This window comes from Lagopus muta, chromosome 2 (assembly GCF_023343835.1).
Source record: "Lagopus muta isolate bLagMut1 chromosome 2, bLagMut1 primary, whole genome shotgun sequence".
In the NCBI taxonomy this organism is placed as follows: Eukaryota; Metazoa; Chordata; class Aves; order Galliformes; family Phasianidae; genus Lagopus; species Lagopus muta.
In genome coordinates, this window is record NC_064434.1 from 25,687,134 (window position 1) to 25,714,247 (window position 27,114).

At 36.6% G+C, this 27,114-nt stretch overlaps 1 protein-coding gene across 1 annotated transcript in view; it reads right to left on the minus strand.

Annotated features, from left to right (window-relative positions):
* The window catches only part of LOC125689991 (protein eyes shut homolog), a 702,258-nt gene that overhangs the window by 267,751 nt on the left and 407,393 nt on the right, over nt 1–27,114 (minus strand). Inside the window, exons 29-30 of the mRNA XM_048937860.1 lie at nt 3,772–3,962; nt 1,974–2,065 (exon numbers count right to left, since the gene is read on the minus strand). Of these exons, the coding sequence (XP_048793817.1) occupies nt 1,974–2,065; nt 3,772–3,962 (283 nt within the window). The remainder of the gene's footprint in view (nt 1–1,973; nt 2,066–3,771; nt 3,963–27,114) is intronic.

Below are 27,114 nucleotides of genomic sequence, written 5' to 3' on the forward strand. Positions count from 1 at the left end.
AGACTTAGTGAACAACCACGCTATCTTGCATATAAATACAGGGCTCTTGGGCACTGCTCCGAGGCACATGCTCCATTTTGCAGCCAATACTACAAACTAATTTGGGGCAATATCATATCTGAAATTATCAATCTTTCCAAGATCTGTGATGAAAATCCTGTCCTCTTACTGCATCCATTTTTTTTCAGCTGTTACAGTTGAGCCACAACATTCTATCATCATGAGAAATTTATTTCAGAGATGCTGCTATTTTACTTTCAGCATGAATGTCCTGGTGAACTACGAGGACGGGATAGAGAGCAGTGCCTCACAGTAATATGCATGTCTATTTGCAAACATTAAAAGGTGTAACATTGCTGGTGTGAACAAAAGTAATGATCTCTGTGGGAAATTTGTCCTTTTCTTCGTCTATGATGTAAAATACTTTCTTGTAAGCAGAAAAGGAAGATATCATCACTGATTTTCATCGTGCTTCAACTTGTATTACACAATCCTACTTCTATTTGTTTTGTTAAATTTGACACTATAAAGGCAGCATACTGTTTGCAGATGGCTTATCTTCAGTAACTGAAATGTGATGCATTTAGCAAATTTACCAAAAATCTTTCAGCTCCACATCAAAGGTGCTCCAAACAATTAGTGATACTTAAGAAGAAGAATGAAAAGTTTATTTCAATGAAATAGTACTGGACCATCATTATGTTTTTTTTTTTTTTTTTTTTTTTTTTTTTAATTACCCACGATGTTTGTTCATAATTCTTAACATCTGCAAAACAAAGAATATCCTAGCCTGTGCTTATACAGTGTGGTATAGTATTCAGCAAGTCCTGCATTCCCATCCTGGCTTTGCCAACTTCCTAGATACTGTTATTCCAAACTTACCTCACTGCAAGTCAGTTCTGTGATGATTAAATTATGTTTGCAAAGCTCTAGACAGCCACTGAATAAGCTACTGCAATGTTTCACCACAGTTGTTTTAATTTTTATTTTGCCTCATTATACCACAGTTGATTAAACTAAATGTTAATTTCATGAAACAAAATAGTGAACATATCAAGAATGATTATATCAAATCTAGTTGTCAACGCATTTTTGTTAACAGAAAGGATATAAAGCAATGAGTAATTTTCAGTACAGAATATACTTTTGCTTAACTCAAGCACATGTGAAGATGCACTTTATGAAATCAAGATGATGCAGCTTCTAACCAAATCCTTCTGACATTTGTACCATTAGGATTTTAAATCCTAAAAAAATTTCAAAATCTATTTCTAGTCAATTAGAGAGGTTGGACTGATTGCTAACAACTACTCGCTACATATTATGAATCCTATTAATGTTATGCATTCCCCTTCTCTTTCAACAGCAAAAATCAGTTTGCCTAATCTTACCTGAACAATCCTTAACATTCATCATTCACTGCCAATGAAATAACTTTTTAGACACACTGGAAATAGAAACGGGGATGTTTTTACCCCAGGCTATTGATATGCATTTTAGTTTGAATATTCAAGTTCTTTCCTTCTCAGGGAAGTCAGAGAAAAAAAAATATCACAAAATAGGTGCATTTACACTATGGTAGTCAATGCAGCCCTGTTTTTCAAGAATTGCTACATCAAATGTTTCTATTAGTTACATTTTTGTTCTTGGAAATTCAGATTTTTCCTGGACTTAGTAAGCATCTTGGACTTTTTGCACAGTATCTTTTCTCTTGATTTGTAATTTTAGCTTTGGCACACGATAATGATGAAAATAAATATATTTCCTTTCAGCACATCAGTGATGTAATTAGCATTGTCCAACTACTTGAAATATCCTTTCCAAGGAAGAGTTGTATTCCACACTGCCAGAAAATAATTTCACTGCACACATTCACATACTACTCATAGCTAATGAGATAAAATGTCATTGTCCAACTTAGACAATCTCTGAGGCAATTATAAACACAGACAACAATGAAATATAACACTTACCTAATCTGCACTTTATACCACTGTCCATCATCCACTCTAGCAGTTGTTGTGATGTTTTTGACTTGTGTTGCTTTACCACACACAAACTGGTACTACAGAGTGGGAAAAAATGCTTTTATTACATTATTTGTAATAACTAGAGAGCTAGTGGCTTAGAAACTTTGAGTTAAAAATAATAAATGGTTTCATGAAAACCTGAAGGACATCACGGAAATCAAGAAAAACTAATGCTTTATTAAAGATCCAGATCAGGAGTATATCACATCAGAAATACACAAGCACACGAAAATGTTTGCTAGCCTGCATGAAAATGCTTTTATCTTTGTGTACTGTACAATCAGATTGTATTATTATTATTATGGACCTGATTTGCAAAGAAGTTGACCATCTGCAACACAGTCGGAACTACCATTGACCATGAGTAAATTATACTTACCGTTTTACGGCCTCCTTATACTTCCAAACACGTAATGTAGCATGCAAGCTTGAGCATTTAGGAACACCATTTAATTTCCTACACTAATGTGAACAAGCACTTGATTTCATGGTTTGTCTACTTATAATTGTAGCTTGATTGTGAGCTTAGAACCTCTTGTTCATTGGGCTTTAAATCTACGTTCAATTGAACAGTTTTGTGAATGATTAAGTGAATTCAATTAGTTTTAACATGGCACACTGGGAACTCTGAATAGATTTTTGTCAATTAAAGCACTTTCATATTTTATGGTGCTTACGATATGTTAGGAAAATATTTTTCTGCATCATTACTTTACTATGAACAAGTAAGATGGACTTAAATCCATCTACATTTTCTAAGCCTTGAATAACATCCTGTCCAAAATAACCTTGTTTATTTCAGATTAAGATAATCACTATATAATAAAACATGGTAAATAACAATATAAAAAATAAAGTAAAATGTTATTTTTAATTATTTTCCCTTTCACCTGCAGTTTATATACCTTTTTATAATCATGTTCTTTAAAACATGAAAATCAATAGGATACGAATACTCATTTCACTATCCTTGTAAAACACTCATTTCTGTCTTTGCAGAAGAATATAATAGCTTTTGGAAGTTTTTAACAGTAAAAAGTAAGATGCATTATGAGAAAATAAACCATTCTTTTAATATCTTAAATCTTCTTACATCTCTTCACAAATACAAAATGATGTCTTCCTCAGAAAAGAAAGAATAATTTGCCAAAAGTAAAGATAACATAGTAAAGATAACATAGACTTCATTCCTTACTGCATATACACAAATGTATTTCAATCTAGTTTTTTCACACCAGTCAAGCAAATAGGTTTTATGCATACTTTGGAACTATCAATTATCATGACAAATCAAGTAAAGGGTTTCTACTCATACCCATGTAGTAAGAAAGATTTGCTCTCTTCCCTTATTTTAATGACAAAATTCATTCAGTTCCACAGCCTTTTTCTTTACAACAATTTTAACGAACACACGAGGAGATTAAAGAGGTTTAGACTTTGCATGTAAGAAGGAATATGTAGAAAAATCTGATTATGGTTTTTTTTGTTGTTTTTAAATGTTATATTTTCTGATAGACTTTCCCCTTGTAACTACTATTCAGTTTAATCAAAAACCACTTGTTATGAGACATATACTCACATCCCATGAGACATCATTCTGAGAAGTTTGACAAATATTTTCCTTAAAATACTGAATATAGCACAATTTTCTACAGTAAAAAAACAGAATATATATACTAAAATGATTACAGATCCCAAATTTTACTTTCTTCCCCTTTAGCAGAATATTTTGATGCCCTACCTGTAAGATGCCACGTCTGATAAAAAGCTGAATTAAAAACTGTCCTATTGATTCCGAGCTCTCTTCAACATATAGGAGTAGTCCATCAGGTTTATAGGTCTTAAATTCCAAGTGGATGAAGTTTTGCACGTTTAAATGCAAGCCTTGAAATTCCAGGTAAGAATCGCCATAATAGTGAGCATAACTAAAATCTGCAAATGGAATTTTGAGAGAGATAAATAAAAGGATACATTTTTTATCTATAAACACTGCATTCTTATTCTGCTAATAGCAAAGATATTAATCTGCTAGTAGCAAAAATAAAGGATACTCTCTTACATCTACCAAACCAACACATAAGAATAAAAAAAATGATATTAGTTTTATTCCTTTGAAGACTAATGCTAACAATATGTAAAAACTGAACACAAAGGTTTATGATAAACCAGCCAACTAGGATCAGTGCCTGAAAGGAAAGGCTCTGAAAAGCTGATGGCACTTGGAAAATACCTGCAGCAAAGAAACATGTTCTCAAGCAAATCTTTGGCTCTTGCTTAAGACAAAAGTAGCTTTCTCAAAGTTAGGAATTCACATAGTTTTCGGTGAAAGAAGCAAGGAGTCATCTTTCTTTCCCTTCCTCCCTCCCTTTCTCTTCATTCCATAATGTCTTCTATTTTCTTCCTCTTTTCTTTTTCATTTTCCTTCCCTTTCACATTTTGTGTTTCTACAAGAACAGTATTCAACGTGTACGTATATTCATGAACAAATTCACACGCTTATGAGATTAGCTTTGTACCTCTCAGTATTTACACTGACTCCTGAATCAGTACATCCATCTTCTCTTAATTAAAAACATGTTCTCTTCCACACATGACACAAAATAAATTTAGTTGTTTTGTTGTAATCAAACTATGATATTTTGAATTTTTTACAAGTAAGAATAAGTCTCACTTCCAGAATCACACAGAATTACTTGCTTAAACAACTTTGTGAGACTGTTATAAATTTAAAGAAATAACAACTTACCCATCCTGCCAAAAATAAAAAAATTCAGTAAAACAATATGAACTAGATAAAACACACAGCACGCAGTAAGTAAATTTTGTTATTTTGCCTGGCTAATATCTCTCTGAATTGTGAACAGTGAATATGAGTATCTCTGAAGACTACAAATCCCATTTATGTTTTCTAAAATAGACTGAATTTTAATTTTTTTGGACACTGATTTCAACAGCAAACAATATGTTTAAATTGTGAGCACCAATGAATTACACACTGTGCAAATATAGCCCTCCTTTGAAGTTATGCTGAATTTTATCTTTTCATGCCTTTTCAGAAAACCATTTATAAATTTGTGTTCAGAGTCACTGTAGTCAAACATTCAACAAAGCTCTTCAAAAATTCCAAGAGGTGAAGAACAAATCGCAAAAAAACACTGATATATGTACACTATATATTCCACACTGTAAAAGAAACAAAAAACTTCAAACAATACCAGTTGATAATCAGTGATACAAAAAAGTTGTGCTCATAATTTTAGATGCAAATAGATTTTACATTTCTGTTTTGAAATACCAGCCTTTATCTGTAAAGTTCAGGAGACTCAAAATTGATCAATTTCCTCCATTTTACAGACAGGATTATCACTCTATAAAAAGAGCAGACACAGCTTTAGAGGATTACCAATCCCCACCCGTTTTGTTTGCCTTCTCAATTTCTAAATCATTCCCTCATTCCATTTGCCCTAACCTACCCCTGTGCATGGTTTTGCTCCTCCTACAGCACCATGCAGCTACCTACACATCCCTGAGTCACTGACATCAAACCTGCTTGACTCCACTTAGGAGATATGTTCAGCACATAATTAAGAAAATTTGTGCAAATAGGTCAAAGTGTTGTATTTTCTCCGATGCTGTGCAGATGCAAGGCATCTGATCACTAGAAAGGAAATTAAAGTCTCTATACCGTGCAAAGAAAAAAAAAGCAGGAGAAGAGCAAAGACATTTACTTATGCTTCCTAAATTTATATTGTAAGTGGTAACTGTGCCCAGAACTGGATCTCTAAATTTCTAAATTTCAAGAAAAATCAAATAAACCAAAGCTAGTGGTTTCTACGTTCAGCTTTCTACGATAATTACAGTAAGCATACAGATACTGCAGAAAAAAATTATACTTTATTCTCCCTGAGGTTCACGCTTATTTATCTTCCTAAGATCCCAAGTAATGCTGCGTTGCAAAGTAATACATTCCATTATTCAATGGACCTAGTGACAGTTTACCTTCTGATTGGAAATATGTTTATGCTGCAACAAAGGAAGCTTTTTAAAGGAAACAGTTCAGTAGTTAAATTATTGAAACAGCGCTTTGTGTCCATGAAAATGGAAAGAGTTAATGAGAGAAAGCATGTAATTTGTTTTGCAGACTCCAGTTTTTGTGAGACCAACCAAATGTGCTACTTGAATCACAAATGGCTCCATACCCTCACATAATAGCTATTAACTAAATCTACCCCTGGGGTTTTACCTATAAGGATTTTTACATTATTTTTAACAATGCATAATTTCCTTTCATAGAACAGAAGCTTTGCTTATAATCCTTCTGCCACACTTATAAAAGCAGCTTATCCATTTGACCTCCAGAATTGTCTTCCTAGATTGCTATTTGTCCTAAAGCAGAGTAGGGCTCATCACCCAATCCTAGCAAAGAAAAAAAAAAAAAAAGGAAAGAAATTGAAACTGTATTTTATCTTTCACTCTGAATGTCTAATACTTGCTTTTTCCTAAAAAACAGGAAAGCCCTTTGGCTGACAAAATCCTTTCAGCTGTAGCTTGTTCCCCTGCGTATATACAGTTCTCCACTTGAATTCTTATTAATTTCAGAATGTTAAAAGGGTTGAGACCTAACCATACCGTAAGCATCTACACAGACAGTTCTGCAGCCTAGTTGACTGGCAACCTTCATTAATTCTTGCCAGTATCAACTGGATTTCCTCAGTTCCACTGAGCTTTGGCTGCCTAAGCTTCAAAACCAAGAGCTTCAAATTTAAAACCCAAGCTAGACAAGTGTAAATTTTTTTCTTTTTTTAAAGGCTGTAAAAGATGATCAAAAATTTTGATATGCTCATTAGCCTGTCCAAATGGATTATGGAACTTCCGTCTTTGGATATTCCGTTGTCTAATGCATTCTCTGCAATTTGCAAGGATTCAGTTACAGAAGATTCCAATAAATGTTTTTCTTCTTTCTACTACTGTTATATAATGTTTCACATTAAACTCCCTGTCAAGATATTGCTTCTTCCCTTTTTTATGGACTCATCTTCTACTTAATTCACTGTTCTTTTAATCAGAAATACCTTACAACAAGCAAAGAGAAGGCATCATTGCCTATTGGAGAGACTCTCTCATGAAAAATATTAACAATTCTCTATTTGGAAATTTTATCTATTTTTGATAAAGAATGGAAAGATCTCTTAGAACAGTGTATAACCACTGCCATGAGAAAGGTATGTTCATTGAAAACAAGGAAATGAGAGGTGACAATTTTTTAGATAAGTGAAAACGCTTGCACGGATTGCTTCACTGGACTAGATATAGAATCACGTTGCCTCAAAACCAAACTCCAACAGCTGCCCCATAGCCAATGCTTGTGCAAACAGACTGCAAAGAACAGCACCTTTGGGATATCCTGTTAGCTTTCAGCAGATGAACCCTTTAGACAGCTGACTAACAGGCCCCGATACTTGTAAGTGCTTTTAACCAACTCAGTATCTGCTGTAAAGGTAATTGGCTGGACGAAATCCAGGAGATTTCTAGACAATCTCTTGATGCAGGTGACTAGTTAATTAGCTAGGAGAGATGCTGTGAGAGATGTTGTGCAACACACCACCAAGGGAAGACTGCTGGATAATGTAAAGGTCAAGGACAACCTTAGCTGCAATGACTAGGAGACTGTGGAGTTTAAGATTCTAAACGAAGCAAGATAAACAGCAACTCTGGACTTGGAGAGACAGATTTTAACCCCATCAGGGATCTTCTTGGCAGAACCCCATTAAAAAATTCTCTTGAGGGAAAAAAGACTCAAAAGAACTAACTAATCTTAAAAGACATCATTCTCAGTGCACAGGAAAAGTGCAGTGGTGGAAGCAGAGACAGGCTGCTTGGAAGGAACACAGGATCAGAAATATGTAGAGTCTGGAAGAGAAACACTGGGATTGAAACTATCAGAATATGCAAAGGACAACAAGAAAGGCTTCTGTTTGCTATAACTGTAGCAAAACAAATATTAATGGGCCCACTGGTCAGCATGACCTAGTGAGAAACAGAAAATTGAGGTACTCATTTTGCCTTACTATTCAGTGTTGAGCCTTGTTTCCCACCTTTCAGATCCCTCCAAGCTCAGTTTGTAGAGTCAAACCACTTGGACATATACAAGTCTGTGGAATGAGATGGCACCTATCCATAGGTGTGGAAGGAAGCAGATGATGTCACTGCAAGATGGGTCTCTTCTATCTCTGAGAGGTCATGACAGTCAGCAGAGACCCTTTGTGTCTGGAAAAAGGCAGTCAGCCTTAACACTGTCTCTGGCAAGGCTACAGAGCAAACACTCTTAGAGGCAATTTCCTAAGTCATGAAAGACAAGAAGACAACTGGGAACAGACAGCATGGGCTTACCAAGGCCAAATCATCAAGGCCTGAACCTCACTGCTTGCTATGGTGAGAAGGATAAGCCCTTTAAAGTCATTTTTCCTGCTAAAACACTGCAGGTATACCAGCACTGTAAGAAACTGTTATACATGAGGTAGAATTTCCTGAGACTACCAAGAATCAATATCCTGTAAACTGTGGCAAAATAAATTGATTTGCAGGATACTATAAACTGGTTTGCAGATCATTAAACTACTGATAACAAAAAGATTGACAACACACTGTAAAGAGAATTTAATCCAACAAAATATACTGGGATAGGACAGACAAGCACCTCAACCCCTGACACTTCACATGAAGAAAAAAGCAGTACAAAGAATTGCAGATACTAAGTCAGATAAAACATTATATTCAGCTAGCACTTCCATCCATTTCAGTCTCTATAAGTAGTCATTCACAACATTCTTTTAATTTACAAAAGCACCTGCAGAATGTTTTAGTTCAAGAAATATTTTAGTGAATGTATTCTTGGAGAGATTAGTGCTGGTAATAATTCTGCAGTGACCTCATAATTTTTTCATTTTTAATTTATAAAGATATCTTCAGTCCTCTAACTACAACAGCACAAGGAAAACTCAGCCATAACATTTCACAACGAATCTTGGTACCTAGGTTTACTTCTTCACTTTCTGAGGACCATGGAACATGAACAAAAAATAAATTTTATTAGTATTAATTTTTCTTGAAGTTGAACATTAAAAAAAGAAAGGGGGAGATATTTATAAGAAAACTCTCTAAGTGGTAGAGCTGCTTAGTGGGACTTCCTTTCCTAATTGAAATGTATGTCTTCACCAAAGTAATTTTAATATTACATGTCATTATCAAAACAGTGCCTATGTCTGTGGCAGCGGGGCTGGAACTAGATGATCTTTAAAAGTACCTTTGCATTCTACGATTTTATGATTAGTCATTCTATGATTCCACACCCTGGAGAAGATTTTCAAACAACTCTGACTATTCTCAATTATAGTTAAATATTTTATCAAAGCTACAGCGTATGCAAGCTTTTCACTTAATACTTCTAAATAATTTCAAACATTAAACAGCTATTTGCACTTGCTTCATTCAATCTACAGTTCTGTTTGCACCTAGATCACGTTTGATATTGAGAATTCATTCTTTCTAGCTACTACCTTCTTCATACTGCAGTTGGTATGCACAGTTTTAATTATGTGATTTGATGGCAATTTCAGCCACTATACCTTCACAGACATGAAAGGCAGGAGGATAAGAGACAATGATTTTTAAGTGAAACAGGTAACTTACCACAGCAGAAACATGCTTACTGTCAGAGCCATAAAGAATTCATGCTTCACTACTCCTGTGAGTTCTAACAGAATATAAAAACATGGTGTAAGAGATTACTCTGGGAGGTCCAGGGCCCCCAATACAGCAAAGATGGGGTGCTGCTGGAGTGGGTCCAGAGGAGGGCCACAAAGATGATCAGGGAGCTGATCACCACCGGTACGAAGACGGGCTGAGTGCCTGGGCTTGTGACACTTGCCTGCTGCCTGATTTGCCTGGGCCAGCTATCTGAAACTTGTTTGTCTCTCCTGGACCCGCTGTCAGTTGCCTACTGCTAACCTGCTTCCTGCCTAAGGCTGGCCCATTCTGCCACCACTTAACCTTGCGCCATTGCTCCTGCATCAGCCTTGGACCATTGGAACAGCATATAACAGGACATCACTGGATCCTAGAGGTGACTATCCCCACTTGACATAATTCTTGCTCTTTTCCTATCTTTCCTATCACTCATCCACCTTCCCTTCCCTTATTTTATATTTGCAAACAGTATTTTAAAGGTTTTAGTTCATTTTCAAGTAAGTCTCATATTTTTCCATATGTTGTCTTTAGTCTTTTCAGCTGAAGTACCTTAAAGACAGAACAGAGCAATGATTTTCAACCAGTATTTTTATTTCTAGATGCAATGCTACTTTCACTGTGATATGCCTCACCTTTGGTTCCACATAACATACTCTCAGTTACAGTGAGCCTGCTTTACCCTGTCAGAGAAGCCTGTACTGCGTGACTAGCAGAGAATTATAGTTATGTTTTTCTCTCAAAGTTGAAATGTTCTCTAATGTGGCGTGCTAGACAACAATAAAATGTGGTTAACATCCAGAACTGTTGCTAGTGCAGCCTATAAGTAGCTTTCAAGCAAAGAAAAACAAGTTATGAATAAACCCTCCTTACTGTTCTTTTGTCATGCTTACACAGAACAACAGATATGAGTATCACAGAATCACAGAATCACAGAATCACCCGGGTTGGAAGGGACCCCAAGGATCATGTAGTTCCAACCCCCCTGCCTAGCAGGGCCACCAAACATACACATTCAGATCAGGTTGCCCAGGACCCCGTCCAGCCTGGCCTTAAACACGTCCAAGGATGGGGCATCCACAACCTCCCTGGGCAGCCCGTTCCAGGGCCTAACCACTCTCCTAGTAAAGAACTTCCCCCTAACATCTAACCTAAATCTTCCCTCCTTCAACTTAAAACCATTTCCCCTAGTCCTGCTGTTGTCAGCCCTTTTGAAGAGTTTACTCCCCTCCTGGGTGTAGGTTCCCTTCAGGTATTGATAGGCTGCAATGAGGTCACCCCGCAGCCTTCTCTTCTCCAGGCTGAACAAGCCCAACTCCCTCAGCCTGTCCTCATAGGGGAGGTGCTCCAGCCCCCTGATCATCTTAGTCGCCCTCCTCTGGACCCTTTCCAAAATCTCAATGTCTTTCTTGTACTGAGGGCTCCACACCTGGACACAGTACTCCAGGTGGGGCCTCACAAGAGCCGAGTAGAGAGGGACAATCACCTCCCTGTCCCTGCTGGCCACCCCTCTCCTGATGGAGCCCAGGATCCCATTTGCCTTTCGAGCTGCCAGAGCGCACTGCTGGCTCATATTCAGTCTCTCGTCCATCAGGACCCCCAGGTCCTTCTCTGCCGAGCTGCTCTCAAGGACCGCTCCTCCCAGCCTGTACGGGTGCCTGGGGTTCTTCCGGCCCAAATACAAAACCCTGCACTTTGCCGTGTTGAACCTCATCAGGTTCACCCGAGCCCAGCCCTCCAGCCTGTCGAGGTCCCTCTGAATGGCATCCCTTCCTTCCACCGTATCAACCGCACCACTCAGCTTGGTGTCGTCAGCAAACTTGCTGAGGGTGCACTCAATTCCCTCATCGATGTCATTAATAGAGATGTTAAAGAGCACCGGTCCCAAGACAGACCCTTGGGGGACACCACTTGTTACCGGCCTCCACCTGGACATAGAACCATTGACCACCACCCTCTGTCTGCGGCCTTTCAACCAATTGCTTATCCATCGGGTCGTCCACCCATCAAATCCACTTCCCTCCAATTTGGAGATGAGGATGTGGTGGGGGACCATGTCAAAGGCCTTGCTCAGGTCCAGGTAAATGACATCGGTCGCCTTCCCTTCGTCCACCAATGCCGTCACTCCATCATAGAAGGCCACAAGATTAGTTAGGCATGAATATGAATATGAAATGAGTAGTCTGCAAAATTCTTCTGAAAGGGAAACATGTCTGTTTTAGAGCTCCTGTCTTACAGCATTTGTCCTTGAAGCCTAAACGTACACAAATACACACACAAGTTATTTGCCTGAAATGTATGGAAAATCAGACTGTAAAAGCCATGAAATTCATTCCTTTTTCCTGCAATTACTGTATAATTTCTCTTTTCATAGGCATTCATCAGCCAGACCCACTGATCCATTTGTTGAATAACTCCTTCAGTTTTCAACCAGACTGCGATTCACATGAAAACCCATACCTTTACTGGCTGTTTGTAGTGAGATCTGCATTTACTTTTCCTGCTAACTCCATAAAGAAATAATTGGCTGCATTTGCTTTTATTTTCTGTCCTCACTCCCAATTCTGTTCAAGAGTTATAAAATACAGTTAGAAAAAGAAATTTCCTACATAATACATCTCTCTCAAATACATTAACAGTTTCAAACGTGTAACTTAGATGAGTCTATTTCAAAGTAAATGGAAATCAGATGTACTTTTTTTTTCCCTTCTCAGAACTATAACAATTTGGAGAGCTTTAGCTCCTGTGCCTTTATTGATGAATTCAGGAAATTCGTGAATTTGGAACACTTTTAAAACGATATTCACAAAAAAATACTCAAGTTTTAACACCTAACATTAAGCTCTCAATTTCTGTTGATTTCAATCTCAATTTTCATAGATACCTGCATTCTGAAAGCCAAACTACTGGCCATTTACAGGTGCCCAGTCTCAGCACTTCAGACTACACTTTTTTCCAGAATCACTTAGCACAGGTAATTTATGAATATTAACTGCAATACTGGAACAATTATAACTACACCAAAGTTCTGGAAATAGTTATTTGCAATTTATACAAATAATACATATGCATCTTTCAATACCTTAAAATTCAATATTTATTATCAATCAATATTTATTATTTATTATTATTATTATATAGTTAGAACATCAAAAAACAAAAACATTAGAATAACCCTAATTGGAAGGGCCCCAACAGGTTCATCAAATTCAAAGTTAATTTAAAATTTCTGTTATTCCCCCAACCCTTCCCTTATAGTGACAGAACTTGAACTCTATGCTCTTGCAAGTTTTCTCCTTCAGTTACTTGCCTGTGAGCAATGCTTAAATTGTCAGTTTACCTTCTTACTTTCAGATGTCAAAAATCCTTTTCCTCTTTTGCACTCAAACATCTTTCAAGGCCCACTATAATATCTTTCCCAAGGTTCAGAAAATTATTGCTAGGGTCTTGTGCCAAAGCATCTTTTGGCATACTTCACTGATGTCGAAATTAGACTGACAGAAATGTGTTCTCTAAGAGCAAACTACTAAAGTTTGCTATACAAGATGTGTCAACTGACACTTGGAAATCCTCATGGTTCTCTTTACGCATTTAACGCTAAGAGCGTTGCACTTAATTCTACTCCTACCATTACTGATAAATAAATTCCATCAATAATTCAACCTGAAAATGCAAGTGTATGATACAATGGGAAAAAAATCTGACATTTAAAAAAAAAGAATCAGAGCAAGATATATGTAATGCAGCTTATCTAAATTAAAGGTTTAGAAGAATGAGAGCACAATAACAAGAGGCATTGACTCTACTGAGTTCTAATAATAAAATACTTAAAATGTCTACAGGTGGAGATAAGCATGAAAATCTTGAAAGTTTCAAGTATTTCTGCTTTAGTTGTCTAGTCTGATAACTCTTGTTTATTTTTGGAAGAAATGTTTTTCTGTCTACAAATAAACACAGTTTCTTTTCTAGAAGAGAATAGTTCCAACACAGCAAAAGCCATAAATTCTATATATACTTCATGTTATATATTTCTCTCTCTATATATAATTTATTTCTCTATATTATATAATTCTATATATACTTTATATATACTGGAGTACAGTGACAGATATTGTCTGTTTTCTTAATTTTAAAAGTGAATAAATTAGTTGATTGCTGTACATTTAAAAGTCATTTATTTATACATGTTGATACATACATCACCAACCAAGAATTGAGAAAGTTCTGAATCCTCACCACTCTCTGAACTGAGTGAAAGGAGGAACAAGACCTTCTAATAGCAGTCCATTTAAATTATAGGAGACACTTGGAATGTAATTAATGGAGGAATTTAACTTTATTTTTATTATTCATTAATAAATAGTTCCTAAATTCGGATTTTTTTAATGTTTCAATGTGGGTTTTGATGTAAAATACACTGCATTTTCAGATCTATTAATTATTAGCTTAGCGAGAGGAACCAAGATCTTTGTGACTGCTATCTGCCAGTGTTTTCCCACAGGAGATTTTCCAACACATTGGCTAGCTCTACAAGATACGAATAATGGAGAGAGGTATTAAGTTTTACTGCGATCTGAGGGTGTGTAGAAGAGATCCTTTCAGTGAAGGTATAAAATCAGGAATAACTCAGCTGCATACAGTTCTATTTCAGCTAAAGCCTGTGTTGTTTCTTTCCTTTTAGATGTACCATGAGGGACAGAGAGAGGATCAAGTATTATAGCAGGAATCAGCAGCTGATCCTACCTTGAGGATAACAGGGCTTGCTTTCAGCAGAACTTCACAAGCAGTGGTAAAATCTTTCCCTCCTGCTCCCCCTTCTACAAAGTACTGGCAGCTGGTGCACAGCCACCACCAAGCCCTGCTCTGCTGCTTGTGTGCTGACAGCCCCACAGCCAGAAGGCACTGCAGCCACCGCTGGGAGAGCAGTACAGCAATCCCTAAGCTATCTGGGCTTGTTTTTCCTACTCATAAACCTATTGCTATTTTCAGTCTCTTACAATTGAACTTTGAACAAATGGAACTGAACTAGTTTTAACATTTTAGCTACTACTTTATAAATTTAAAAATAAATTTTCTTGCTGGTTACAGCAAGAAGTATACATAAAATGGCTTGGAAAAGCTTCATAGTATTGTAAGCTAATCCAGAAGGTAAATCTCTCATTAGTCAGAATAAATATAGATCAGAATAGAACAATAATCAAAATCTTGCATAGTGCCCTAAGAACTGCACACCAAAAGCACAACATTTTCATTCCATAGTGAGGTAAGCAATAATTCACTCCCATACAATAGCAGATCAATCGCTTAAGAAACATGATTTTCTGACTAAAAAAAAAAAAAAACACAACAGAAGAACATAGTGAAATCCAGAATAAAACCAGACTTGGTTTTATTATTTTATCTCGTCAAATCCACTGGGAGAAAGGATGGATTTTTAATTATTATTATTTTTTTCTAACAAAGCAAAAAAAAAAAAAGCTGTGAACAAGTTTAGAGATGGACAGTATTTGCAACAGTTCCCTACCAAGCTGTCTTTTACAAACAAGGCTGAAGCAATTGATCCTAATAACAGGGTGCTCCAAAATAATTTGCCCCACCTGCTGGAAGTGTGACTATCTCTATATCTTACATATACAGGTGAGTTTAGTCTGTTGTATAGCCTGTTTTATTTTCCCCAAACCACACTGCAGTGCTAAGGAGAGGCTGTCTTACAAAAGAAATATTAAAGCACTTAACTAAAAATGTGGGGAGCCTTATTCCTCATTCCCTCATTAACCTACGTTAAGTAACAGAAACCTGCAGGCTGCCTAGTATGCATGGATTTTATCCCCACTTAACTTAGCAGTTCTAAAAAAGACCTGTATGCATGCAAAATATTAACAAAAATCACTTGGTGAATGTTAAAAGTCCTTAATCATTCACAGTATTAATTTACTCAGTGATGTACAATAATCGAGGTATAAGATGGATGAATACAACATCACACGCTCTGCTTCATTTTTTAAGATGCAAAGGTCTAGATCCTGCAAATGTAACAAGTACTAACAAAACAAATGCTGCCATGAATATTTAAAAATTTAAGTAGGGAAAAAATTGTTAATAACACTATAGAAAATGCCACACCACATAAAACTCAGTGAAAGTTTTGAAGGTTACCCAAATGAACTAGGTCTAAAAACAGGATCAATAAATTTGGTATATATCGTTTATGACATATAATCTATTAGGGAAAACCAGAATATATAATACATGATTCATAAAATAGATAGCCAAAGGAGTGCCAGATCTTATCATTTGTATGAAAACTAGTCACTTGTACCATAGTACAAAATTCTTATTTGATAGCTTTTTAATATAGAAACTTGCAGCTCAGGGGTAGCAGAAGACGTAAAATCATAGTGCTGTTGGAGTAACTTACTTCAAAATATTCATTTAATGTAATTTCTTAGCTGAAAAATTTAAGTTCACAGTTGGAGTTACAGATTAACCACTGTAGAATAATTTCCACTGTGTAGAAGTACTTCTACTGCCAAAAAAGCCTTCCCAGAAATGTTGTGTAGCAAAGATTTTGTATGAATCATGAAGATTAAAGTGTTCAGACACAGGACATCTTCCAGAATAACTAGATGTATCAAATTTGTCTCCGGTAATGAAACAAACTCATGTTGCTTCAGAGTCAGTGTATTTGTTTGCATTATGCTTGACTGTAATGTTCCTGGTTTAAGTGCATGTTGGAATCCGAAAAAAAATATATGTGGTTGGGATAGAGGGTTTGTAAACAAGTATTGAGGGAAAGCTTCCCACTTTTGATCATAATGTAAACAGAAAACTAACTGAAAACCTAACTGCAGGGACTTGTCTGAATGAGATAAGTGGCTTAAGAAATACTGGCTAGCAAGCAGTCAGAGCTGTAAAACAAAGAGTAGTCACCCATACACCCTTATTTCTGAAGGAAAAAAATAAAGTCAAATGGGCGAAGGTGTTCACTATCAAGATGATACAGACAATTAAAATGGCAAGATCAAGAGATTTTGCTTCTGAATAAACTTTGTGAAACATAGCGTTTGATCATGTTACAGAGAAATGCATTTATATGGGAAAATTTTCCAATAGAAAAGAAGATCTGAGGACAATAAGAAAATCTGTAAACACTGGTTACATTTAGAATAGATCCAAAGACATCAACGAAGCAAAAAAGATTCAGGTAGAGATAATATAACCACATACATTTATGCATGCCACATAAGAAACTCAGAAGATATTATAATTCAGATAAGTGATCAAAAGTGAGAAAACGATAGAAAAGAATCCTAGGTAGCAAAGGATAGAGAGCAGAGATGAGAAATCAGGAGCGAGAGGTAGAATCAGCAAAGTCTAATGCAAGCTGAGGGGAAGGTAAGTGTTAAGAGCTTCACTCTAGATTATAGATGGCATTTCTGAAATTGTGAAAAAGACAAGACAGGATTATGTGTGATCAGAACTCAGGTGGAAGCTTATGCAAAGTGGTAATACCATCTGGCAACCTGCAACAGCAGGAGAATTAATTTATCATGTAGAGGTCCTTGCCAGCTTTTGGCTTGTGTTTGCAGTTGCTCTTCTCACATTCACGGAATGATGTTGACTCTTCCACAAGTATGAGGAAACCATAATCAGCTTTAACTTACAAAGCACATCTACCCAGATCCTCTAGAATTTTAACAAAACAACATATTTCAACTACTAGTTTATCAGCAAGTTCCTGGTGGGTATAAAAGATTTTACAGAAAATAAAAAAGGAAAACAAACATTTAAGTCAAGTCCTTAAATGTCAAGAAGGAAAGTACGGGCTCTGAATGTTAGTATCAATTTAAGAGATCACTTGTTCTTTGGATGGGTTATTTAATTTATCCATTAAAAAAAAAAAGCTGGAAAAAAAAGCTGTATATCACATTATCTTCCTGTTTAAGCAAGGGAGAGAAGTGCCCAATGGGAACTTCAACTGCTCCAAAGCAATTTCTTTCAAAGAATGGCAAGAAAACACTGCCAGTTCTTCTGCAGATCCTAGAAAACCACTTTGTATCAGTACTCAAACACGAGAATTCATGATGTCGCTATAGAAGGTGTGTAGTCCAAGAAGACAGGTTTTTTTTTGTTTGTTTGTTTTACCGGTCTCTGCCCATCCAAGTAGCTGTGTCACCACATTTGCAAGTTTGCTTTAGGAAGAGCCTCTTAGTGTTGTTAGCTTGAATGAGCCAAATGCCTATAATTTCAAGTCACATATTTCCTAATATGCCCCACCACTTGTAAGAAAAATATAGGATATTAGGATAAGCTGGTTATAGAGGGACCCCCTTTTCAACTTTATACTTTTCCTTACAAGACTTTATATAACTTCCCACCTATGATTGTTTATATTACTGTTTATAAGATATTAAGTAGGTAAAATCAGTACCTTTACTATATCTTGTGCATATTTACAAAGGCCATGTGTTTATCTCCTAATAAAAAGAAATAATATTTGTGAGGAAGGTGAATGTAAATGCCAACTTATCTGCATCTGACAACTCCATAATTAATGAGATGTAAACCTGAAGATGGAAATATTTGAAGAACTTAAGGAAAAGCTGAGGTACAAATTTAGAGTTTACACTGGACCTGGCAATAGTCACATTTCACATCCACGGGCCTGTCCATAAATCTTTTTTCATAGCTGCACGATATTCTACCCAAACTGGCAACTGGCAACATACCAAGCACTTTCATTTGAGTGTTTACCTGTCCTAGACAGTGTTCTCACCATTAAAAACAGAAGTAAGCAAACATGAATCCTAACATGCTTATGTACCACACAGGACTTCTGACAAACGCCAGATCTTGTTTTGGCCAGAACAACCAGAAAAAACATCTGCAAAAGTAGACTACTGTTTGAGAGCAAGATTGTATTATATTCTATTTATTTAGAAATTGAGATAGGAATTGTCAATAGATATACATAAGGATGAGGAAATAAAAAAGACTTTTCTGCCAAAATAAAATTGAAAAAAAGAAAACCCAAAACATTTTATTATAATCTTGGGCATGATGGCATTTCCTCTGTTTCAAACTCTCTCCAAGATCCAAATTTGGCTCATTAAAAATGCTTTCCAAGGCATAGAAACTCAAGCAATTTGAAACAGACTTTTGCAGATAAAATACAAAACCAAAAATGGCTTCATATTAATTGACACCATGTTCACCAAAACCCTTCTTCTGAAAATCTTGTGATTAAAGAGAAATACTGTAGGACTTAAGGTTTATTGTTTTCAATTGTTATGAAATCAAAAGTAACAACAAAGTTGCAGTACTTTTCATAACGTGAGGAGCTCATGCTATGCATGCCATTAGGGAAACAGTCATGAATGAAAACTAGAAAAAGCCTGGAACACAGAGACTTTTGTCTGAAAACTTGCATTAGCTCAGCACACACCGATTCAGAGTCTAATCTACAGCATGGCACTATACAAGGCTTGTATTACTTACAAAGGTCTTTCTAGCCTAAGAGAAATATTGAAATCGCTAATTATCACCATTGTTAATACCATTCATGGTCTTCACTTTTCTTGCACAGGTAGTGAACTACCATCCTCCCAAAAGATGAGAAAATTACACACAAGGAAGGTAAGTTAAATAATATTCCAGGTTAACAAGTAACACCTACGTGAAACTTTCCCAATTTCCATGTACCTAATAGGAAAAAGAAATCTTGGGAGAATGCTCACAAAACAGAAGACAGACAGACCATCCTATTTTTCAGGACATATAAAAGATATAGAGAGGATCTTTTACAGCTCATCCTCAAATTATTATTTTCAATTCAGTATACGATTTGGCACTTATAAGGTCCAGAACATCACAAATTCATCTTATATCTTTCAAATGTTCTAATTTAAAGATTCATCTGAAATTAAAATCCTAGCATTATCAATGGTTAATACTTACAACTACCATCTCAAGAATAAGAAAGTCCTATGATTTATGTGACCTTCCTCAGCCTCATTGTGAAGCTTTCTCTCTCCTCCATCGGTACAAGTTTTATCAACTGACAGCTCTGATATTTAGAATGGGTGCTGAAAATGTCTGAGGAGAGAGAATCAGCTTCCTACTATACAGAGGATGAGTTAGAACAGCATGCAAACTGGCCAGCACGCTGAACTTTATGTGCAGCTTTAAGTTCCTATGACTTAAATCCTTCGCCCTTATTGAACCCCTAAATCAGATTCTGTCCATAAGATCATACTACAAAGCCTTTTCCTGAAGGAAGGAGCAGCAGTTTCTTTTCCTACATAGACAGTAAGCATATTTAATATGTGACAACAATTCACATATACACACACATTACTGTCAAGGAAGTGACATATATATTACAAAACCGTCTGCCTGAAGAAATTTAACCCACAGCTCTCATCTTCCTTAAGAATACTGTTGATCATATTCATTTCTGAATAATGCTGTTCTGCAGAAATGAATGCAAAACCCACTGGGACAGAGACCAGCAGGAAAAAGTCCAATGCTTCTGGCTGTTGCCTCATGCACAGGGCTGTAACCTCAGAGGAATTAAGTACTGTAACAGGATTTTGACTGCATTACTTCCATGGTACCACAGATATGAAGAGTAGAATTCAGATAATCTTTCACATTAAGAAAGTATATGTTGTTAAAAGAATGCAACATTCTTATTTTGATTTTTTAAGTGGGGGCTGAGAAAACAATTATAAGAACAAAGAAGACATACATTTGGAAGTGTAGTTTGGGAAATCTATGCAGGTATGGCATTACGTATTAGTTGCAATATGTCTAGAAAAGCATAAAGAAAAAAGTTAACACAGCCTTAATGGGTTAAGCCTCTTATTTAGTCTAAATAAGGTACAATCAGATATATTGAGTGAGAAATAATTGAAAGCCATGTGAGAGATAGCTATCTAAAAATTCGGTCTGCAAAATAATTAGTGTTCTGCTCTTTTTCTTAAACATAATTCAGGGAATGACTGACTGAGGACCATCTCCACTGGAGTGATCACAACCAAATCCCTATACTATGACTTTCTGCTATCCTAAAATAGGATTAAGAACAATGCAGTACTTGGAAAACTAAGATTTTTGAACAATATTCCCAAACCTTCACAGAAAATAGGAAGCTATCTAACACCAGATAATAGAAACCGTGCAAGGTAGCAGCGGGGATTCTGACCCCTCCTCAGCTACAGGCATCTGATGAAGGATCGCATGTAGGGCTGCCCATTTGGATGCTGAAGGCCAAACCTATCTGCTGTGTTTTGTCACGTACAATTGTACTTTCAAAGAACTAAACAGGAATCATTATTTTCCTTTACTGCCAGAAAGGTGATAGCAGTGCCACTGTTCATCTTTTATGCTACAATGCAATTATTACACTGTTCAGCCATGGGAAACCCAGGTTCAACTTTTTTTCTTTGTCTTGGACTTAATACTTGTATCTTCTACGTATCGGCAAATGTTCCATCTACTAGGTAGAAAGATAGCACAGAGGGCATTTCATCCCCAAAAGCAGCAAAATCCATGAAAAACATAAATGAGGAGGAAAGAATAGGTTCTCTAGCCTGGGATGAGGGCACTTCTTGGAGAACAGGGTAACAAAGGATAATTTGGATTTGACTTACGGTGGCTAGAAAGAAGGGAACATCTACAGCATGATTTATCGGAATAATTTCAGATTCATTCCTTGAGACAAACCACAACCCCAAACCATCTATTTCTCTATATAACGGCAGTCTACAGTCTCATTCAAAATCCTCTTACAGGCAAAAGAGAAAATAAAATCTGAAACCCAGAAATTATTGTTCTACAATTAACACAGAAACGTATAGTTAATTATTGGGGGTGCTACACACTGAAGCCTTCCTTTTTTTTTTTTTTTTTTTTTTGTTTTGTTTTGTTTTGTTTCTTCCGTTCCTTTTTCTTTGCAGTTAGGCTTAGCGTGCTACTCTCCTGTTGGGTCACAAGGTTAACTTTTCTGTCTTCCCCAGGAGGGATGGGGACAGGTGCAAGAGGTTGCAGCTGTCAGCATTCTCAGGTTTTCACCAGATAAAGCATCAAATTTTGTTCTCCTTGGTCTTAGGCTTAATTTGGATTTTTTTATTTTTATTTTTATTTTTTTTTTCAGCACAGACCTGTTTGATTTCCTTCTGCAGCCTAACAGATCCCAAAGCTCCATGCACACCAAGGGCTGCTGTTCATCAGGAAGTGACTGCTGGTTGTGCGGCCATGCCCAGAGCTGGAGCTACAAAAGGGTGGCATCAGCCACTGGGCTCTGACTCAGTTTAAACCAGCGAAGAGTGGCTCAGGCCAAGGCCTCCCTGCACTTTTGGATAAGCACAAAGCTGGGGTCTCCTAAATAAAAGTAATGAAAAGAAGCCACCAAATAATGATGGAAAAAATTTATAAAAAACATTTGGAAAAAACATTTATATCGGCCCATATGGATATTTTCATAAACTGTCAAGATGAGGCATGATTAAGCCTATCTTACATGCCTGAAATCTTGCTAGTGTATGACAAATAACTCCTATTGCAAATTTAGTCATATAACCCACGCTTTCTCAGCAACAAAAAGTTATGAAAAAAACCAGAGAGATGAGGCTATGTTGCCACTAGAATTGCTAGTTGGCTAATATTATTATGATGTGCATTAAAAACAACTGTTTACCTGCATGTTCTGTGAACTATTTTCTCACCCTTGTGCAAAGTTAAGAGAAGTTCAATTAATCCGATAAAATCTTTACTTTCATCTTCCCTCACAGCTCCCCTAGATCCTATAATCTCTTGGAGGAGGAAGCTTTACATTCAAAGAATGTGAGATGACTCTGAATTCAATGAACTTAAAACACAATAGATTTCCAGACAAAATAACTTGTTCTACTTTTGTGGATACTGAATTAAAGAATCTATCCCTCAGTTTTTTCTAATATTCACCCCATACTTCTCTAATGACATTACTGCACAGATTCTCTACCCTTCTTTTTTCTCTTTGTTTATAAGGTAATTATGTTTTAGTTCGGAAAAGTTCTGGCTTTTCTGCTGTTCTTGAAGTACAGAGAAAGGTGTTCTACTGATCAGTGCTGGTCTGGTGGTATGCTGACACAATAAGTAAAAACATAAGTTAAAACTTCATTCATATTCATCTGTGTTCAGTGAGTCAGTTCATACTACTGAACCAGAAAAATATCAGAAGACATTTCATATTATATGAAAAATAATCTCTAAGAGACAATAGTTTTTAGCTCCCTATCAATTGTGATGCAAGTTCTTAAAAATTTTAGGAAGTGAATACAACCCATTTTTCAAAGCTCTCAGAAATGTACCGCTTGCCTTTCGGTCGTCACAAGCAAATCGAGCATGTCTATAAATGGCAGTCTACTGCGTACATAAACTTACAAATTGGTAGTAAAGCCCAGATAATTACACACTATAGCTTTTTATTTCTTGTCACACACACACACACACACACAAAAAAAAAAAAAACAGCAGCAGATTTATCTTTAGTTACCACTCTACTTGGCTGCCAAGATGTTTGGTGTGTTTCTAAGCCTTCTGTTTCCACATTTGCTTATTAATCATGAACTTTTAACACATATTTATTTCAAGAAAGATACAAAATGACTTAGTATATTTAACTACTGGAAATACCACTATAAGAGCTGGTTTCAAATTGGAAGCTTAAATTAAGTTACACTGAATTTCTACTATAAAGCTATTAGAGCTCAAAAAAAGTAAATCAAAAGCCACAACTACTTTAAAAATAGTCTGGTCTCTAATGGAAGGGATGTACCTTCCAGTACATGTTAATATTCTATAGATTAGAAAGAGAAATAAAATAAGGTTAATTCCATGACGGTTGAAAACTCCGAGATAGCGTATTATATATCCCAGCTTCACCAAGGTAGTCTTGCAAAATCTTTCTTAGCTGAGCCAAAACTCTCACAAAAGCAGTCTGGAGACTGCAACATGGTGAGACTCCAACCCCACCTATGATTTCACTTCAGATACAATTCCCTGGAGAAACTAATCTAAATAAAAATCAGTCAATCAGTCTCTTATTAGTTTGTGTAAGTTAGCAGATCTCCTTCTGTTCTGTAACAGAAACCTTAAATAATTGTGCAGTCTTGACTCTAAATGGTTTACAGCCTTTAACAGGGAAGGGTATATAGGCAAACAAGATTTGTGCATTATTTCTCTATCCTTATCTATAGTTTATTTCCTGACAGAAGGATGGTGTCATAAACATGTTATGCATAAGAATGTAACAGAATTGAACTTTGTCATAAAAGCCTGTTGCACTTTACAGAAGGTTTCTTCCATTGCTCTTAGGTCTTTATTCGGCTAAAATTACCTCCAAAATATTTTGGTAGCAATTCACACAGCTTCTTCAGTACAGATCTTCTGCAGTGCTAAGCAGAACTCTAAAGAATGGCTACACACAAGATGGTGAATTTTCTCACAATTAACTTTAGGGCAAGAAAAAAAATGCAATGGTAGTTCATCTCTAGTAGATGCAGCAGTTGCTTAGCAACCTGCATCAGACATTTTAGATAATAAGAAATACCTACAGCAACATCTAGAGATGTGCTTGTAGCACTGAGAGGAAGCTGATACTCATGTCCTGTTGCTTTGCCCACTACATGAGTTCTGCCTTTGTGTCCACTTGTGATTAAGAGAGTGAGCTTCTCTCCTTAGCTAAGATTACTATTGGCATTTATAGGCTCTTTATTTCTTAGACGCAGTATGGATCCAGCAGGCCAACCAGCACACAGTCTAGCTTCCTGTGTGGCTGCAAGGACGAGCTGTCAGATGACTGACTTTGAGCCTGACGCTGGGTAGATTTTTCTGAACAGTATCATTAAGTAGCAGCCTAACAGCTTCTTTATGCCTGAAAGAAACAGCTAGCATACACTTCAGGCACCTGTAGGTAGGGTGTTTAAGTAGAGGCCACAACTCAGTATGGAAGAGCCCCCAGGGCTGCTTGCTGCAGCATTTAATGTGACTTAGAGATCATGCCAGCCTGGGCTGCTCAGGCCACATGTTCAGCTGTTCTTCAAAAACCACAGCATGTGCCAGGGAGACCTGACAGGAGCCTTTAGCACAGACATAAACTTTCTTATAAAGTGAACTGCTTCAGAGTTTTGGAGAAATTAAAAAACCTGCAGATCTGTTATCTAGAATGTCAAACAGATCATAGAGGGTCTAACCCTAACCCAACCCTAACACAATGTCTGACCACTCTGTGAGGGAAGAATTTCTTCCTTATGTCTAACCTAAACCTCCTCTGGTGCAACTTGTGGCCATTTCCTTGGGACCTGTTTGTTGGCTGGGAGAAGAGGGCAAACCCCTCCTCATCACAACCTCCCTTCAGGAAGTTGTAGAAAGCAATGAAGTCTCCCCTGAGCCTCCTCTTCTCCAGACTAAACAATCTCAGCTCCCTCAGATACTCTTCATAAGACCTGTGCTCCAGACCCCTCACCAGCTTTTTGCCCTTCTCTGGACATATTCCAGGGCCTCAATGTCCTTTTTGTAGTGAGGGGCTCGAAACTCAACACAGTACTGGACACACATACTCCATTACCTCCCATATTCCAAATGAAACAGTTAACACACTGGTAAAATACTGTCTGCCCTGCAGTAGCAGTCAATCATCTCATCATGAATTAGCCTCAGATATCCGCTTCATCTTGCATGATGCAACAGCGCTCCTGTTATGGACATGGATTTCACTGAGCATATGCAGGGATTCCCACTGAAGCAAATGTAACTCTCTGGAATGAGTTCTGATCACCAGTGCAATGGAAGTTGAAGCATCCAGCAGAGAAAAAAAGGAATGGTGGTACAAATTTTTGCTAGTCATGATTCTAGTCTGTAATGAAGTGTAGCCAACTCGGAGCCAGTGCCTATTTTAAAGAGTTGTGCCTCCCAGTTTATCACAATAAAGAGCTAATTATTCGGAGCCAATATGAATTATAAAGGCATCATGGTACTCTGTGCATTTATTTCTTTCCTTTGGATATAGCAAACTTCTGTTTAAATAAATGCATCTGTCCTCTCACAGACTCACTTTTTATTTTCACCTTTAAGCTAAATCAGGGCAAGGCTTCAGATTACAGCTAGTGTCAAGAAAGGTCATTAAAAAGGAGGGAGAATAAGGCACAGTCGTGAAAAAGAGAATAATTCATTTACAACCTACAGCTATACAGAATTTCTTAAAATGAATGTCCTCAGCAGGTTAATGTTCCTATCCTGTGGGCAGGCTACCTAATGAGAAAGGACAAGTGTTTAAATAACTTTTTTTATTTTCTTTTAGACTCTAGAAGAAAACTAAGTAACTTACAAAACTAGATATGCTTCAAAGGGATTAAAACCAGACGCAAAGATACAAAGCAGTGCAGAATAAACAACAGAATGTTCTATTATCTTCTTCCATGCAACTACAGTAAATCTGTGGTAACTCCATTGATACTCCATCCATATGGATGAGTAAATCTAAGGTAACTCCATTTGATTTAACAAAGTGTGGAAAAAAGCATGAGACTACAAGCAAGCCATAAGAAACAAAGCACAGATTTTAAGTGTTTCTAGCAATTCTAACACATACTCAGATGCCCTACGTGTTATTTAAACACATAAGAAACACAACTGTACTCTACACACAGTATTTTTCCTACATAGTGCATCTAGGTAACATTCCAGTCATAAAGATAGCTGCAAACTGAGATCCTTCCATTCTATTCAATACTCTGAGTCCCAAAAATTAGAATATTTACCATTTGTGACTTCACAGAAATTCCTTAAGACTATTTACAAGGACAGAACTGATAATAGGACTGCAAAGGGAGGTTCAAGATTAGTTTGTACATACTGATTCCAAATAATGCATTTATATTTTATTCTCTCTCTGTAATTCACTCTACCAATGGTTCCTCATTTCACTTAATATCACTGAGCTGTGATACTGCTTCACATGAGAGATTCAGATGTTTTTAGTAGTCCTAAAGTGATTGTACCCATACTGCAATACTAGAAAAAGCCTTCTGATGTTTAACACCTATAAAGCTGTCATTGTATATCACAGAAAATCTATTATAGCAATGAACACTTTCTGCTTCAAAAAGAGATGAGCAGGCAAACCTTTTATGGCAATTTGTGAGGCATTTAATAGCATGAATCACTATTCAGAAGTTTTTTATACATGTATTAAGTCCAAGATAATACTTGAGCTTAGAAAGAAGACAAGCATTAGCAAATAATTGTCACTGCATAGACTGCTCTAAGTGTTAATGAAAACAGCACTGGAGGCCTT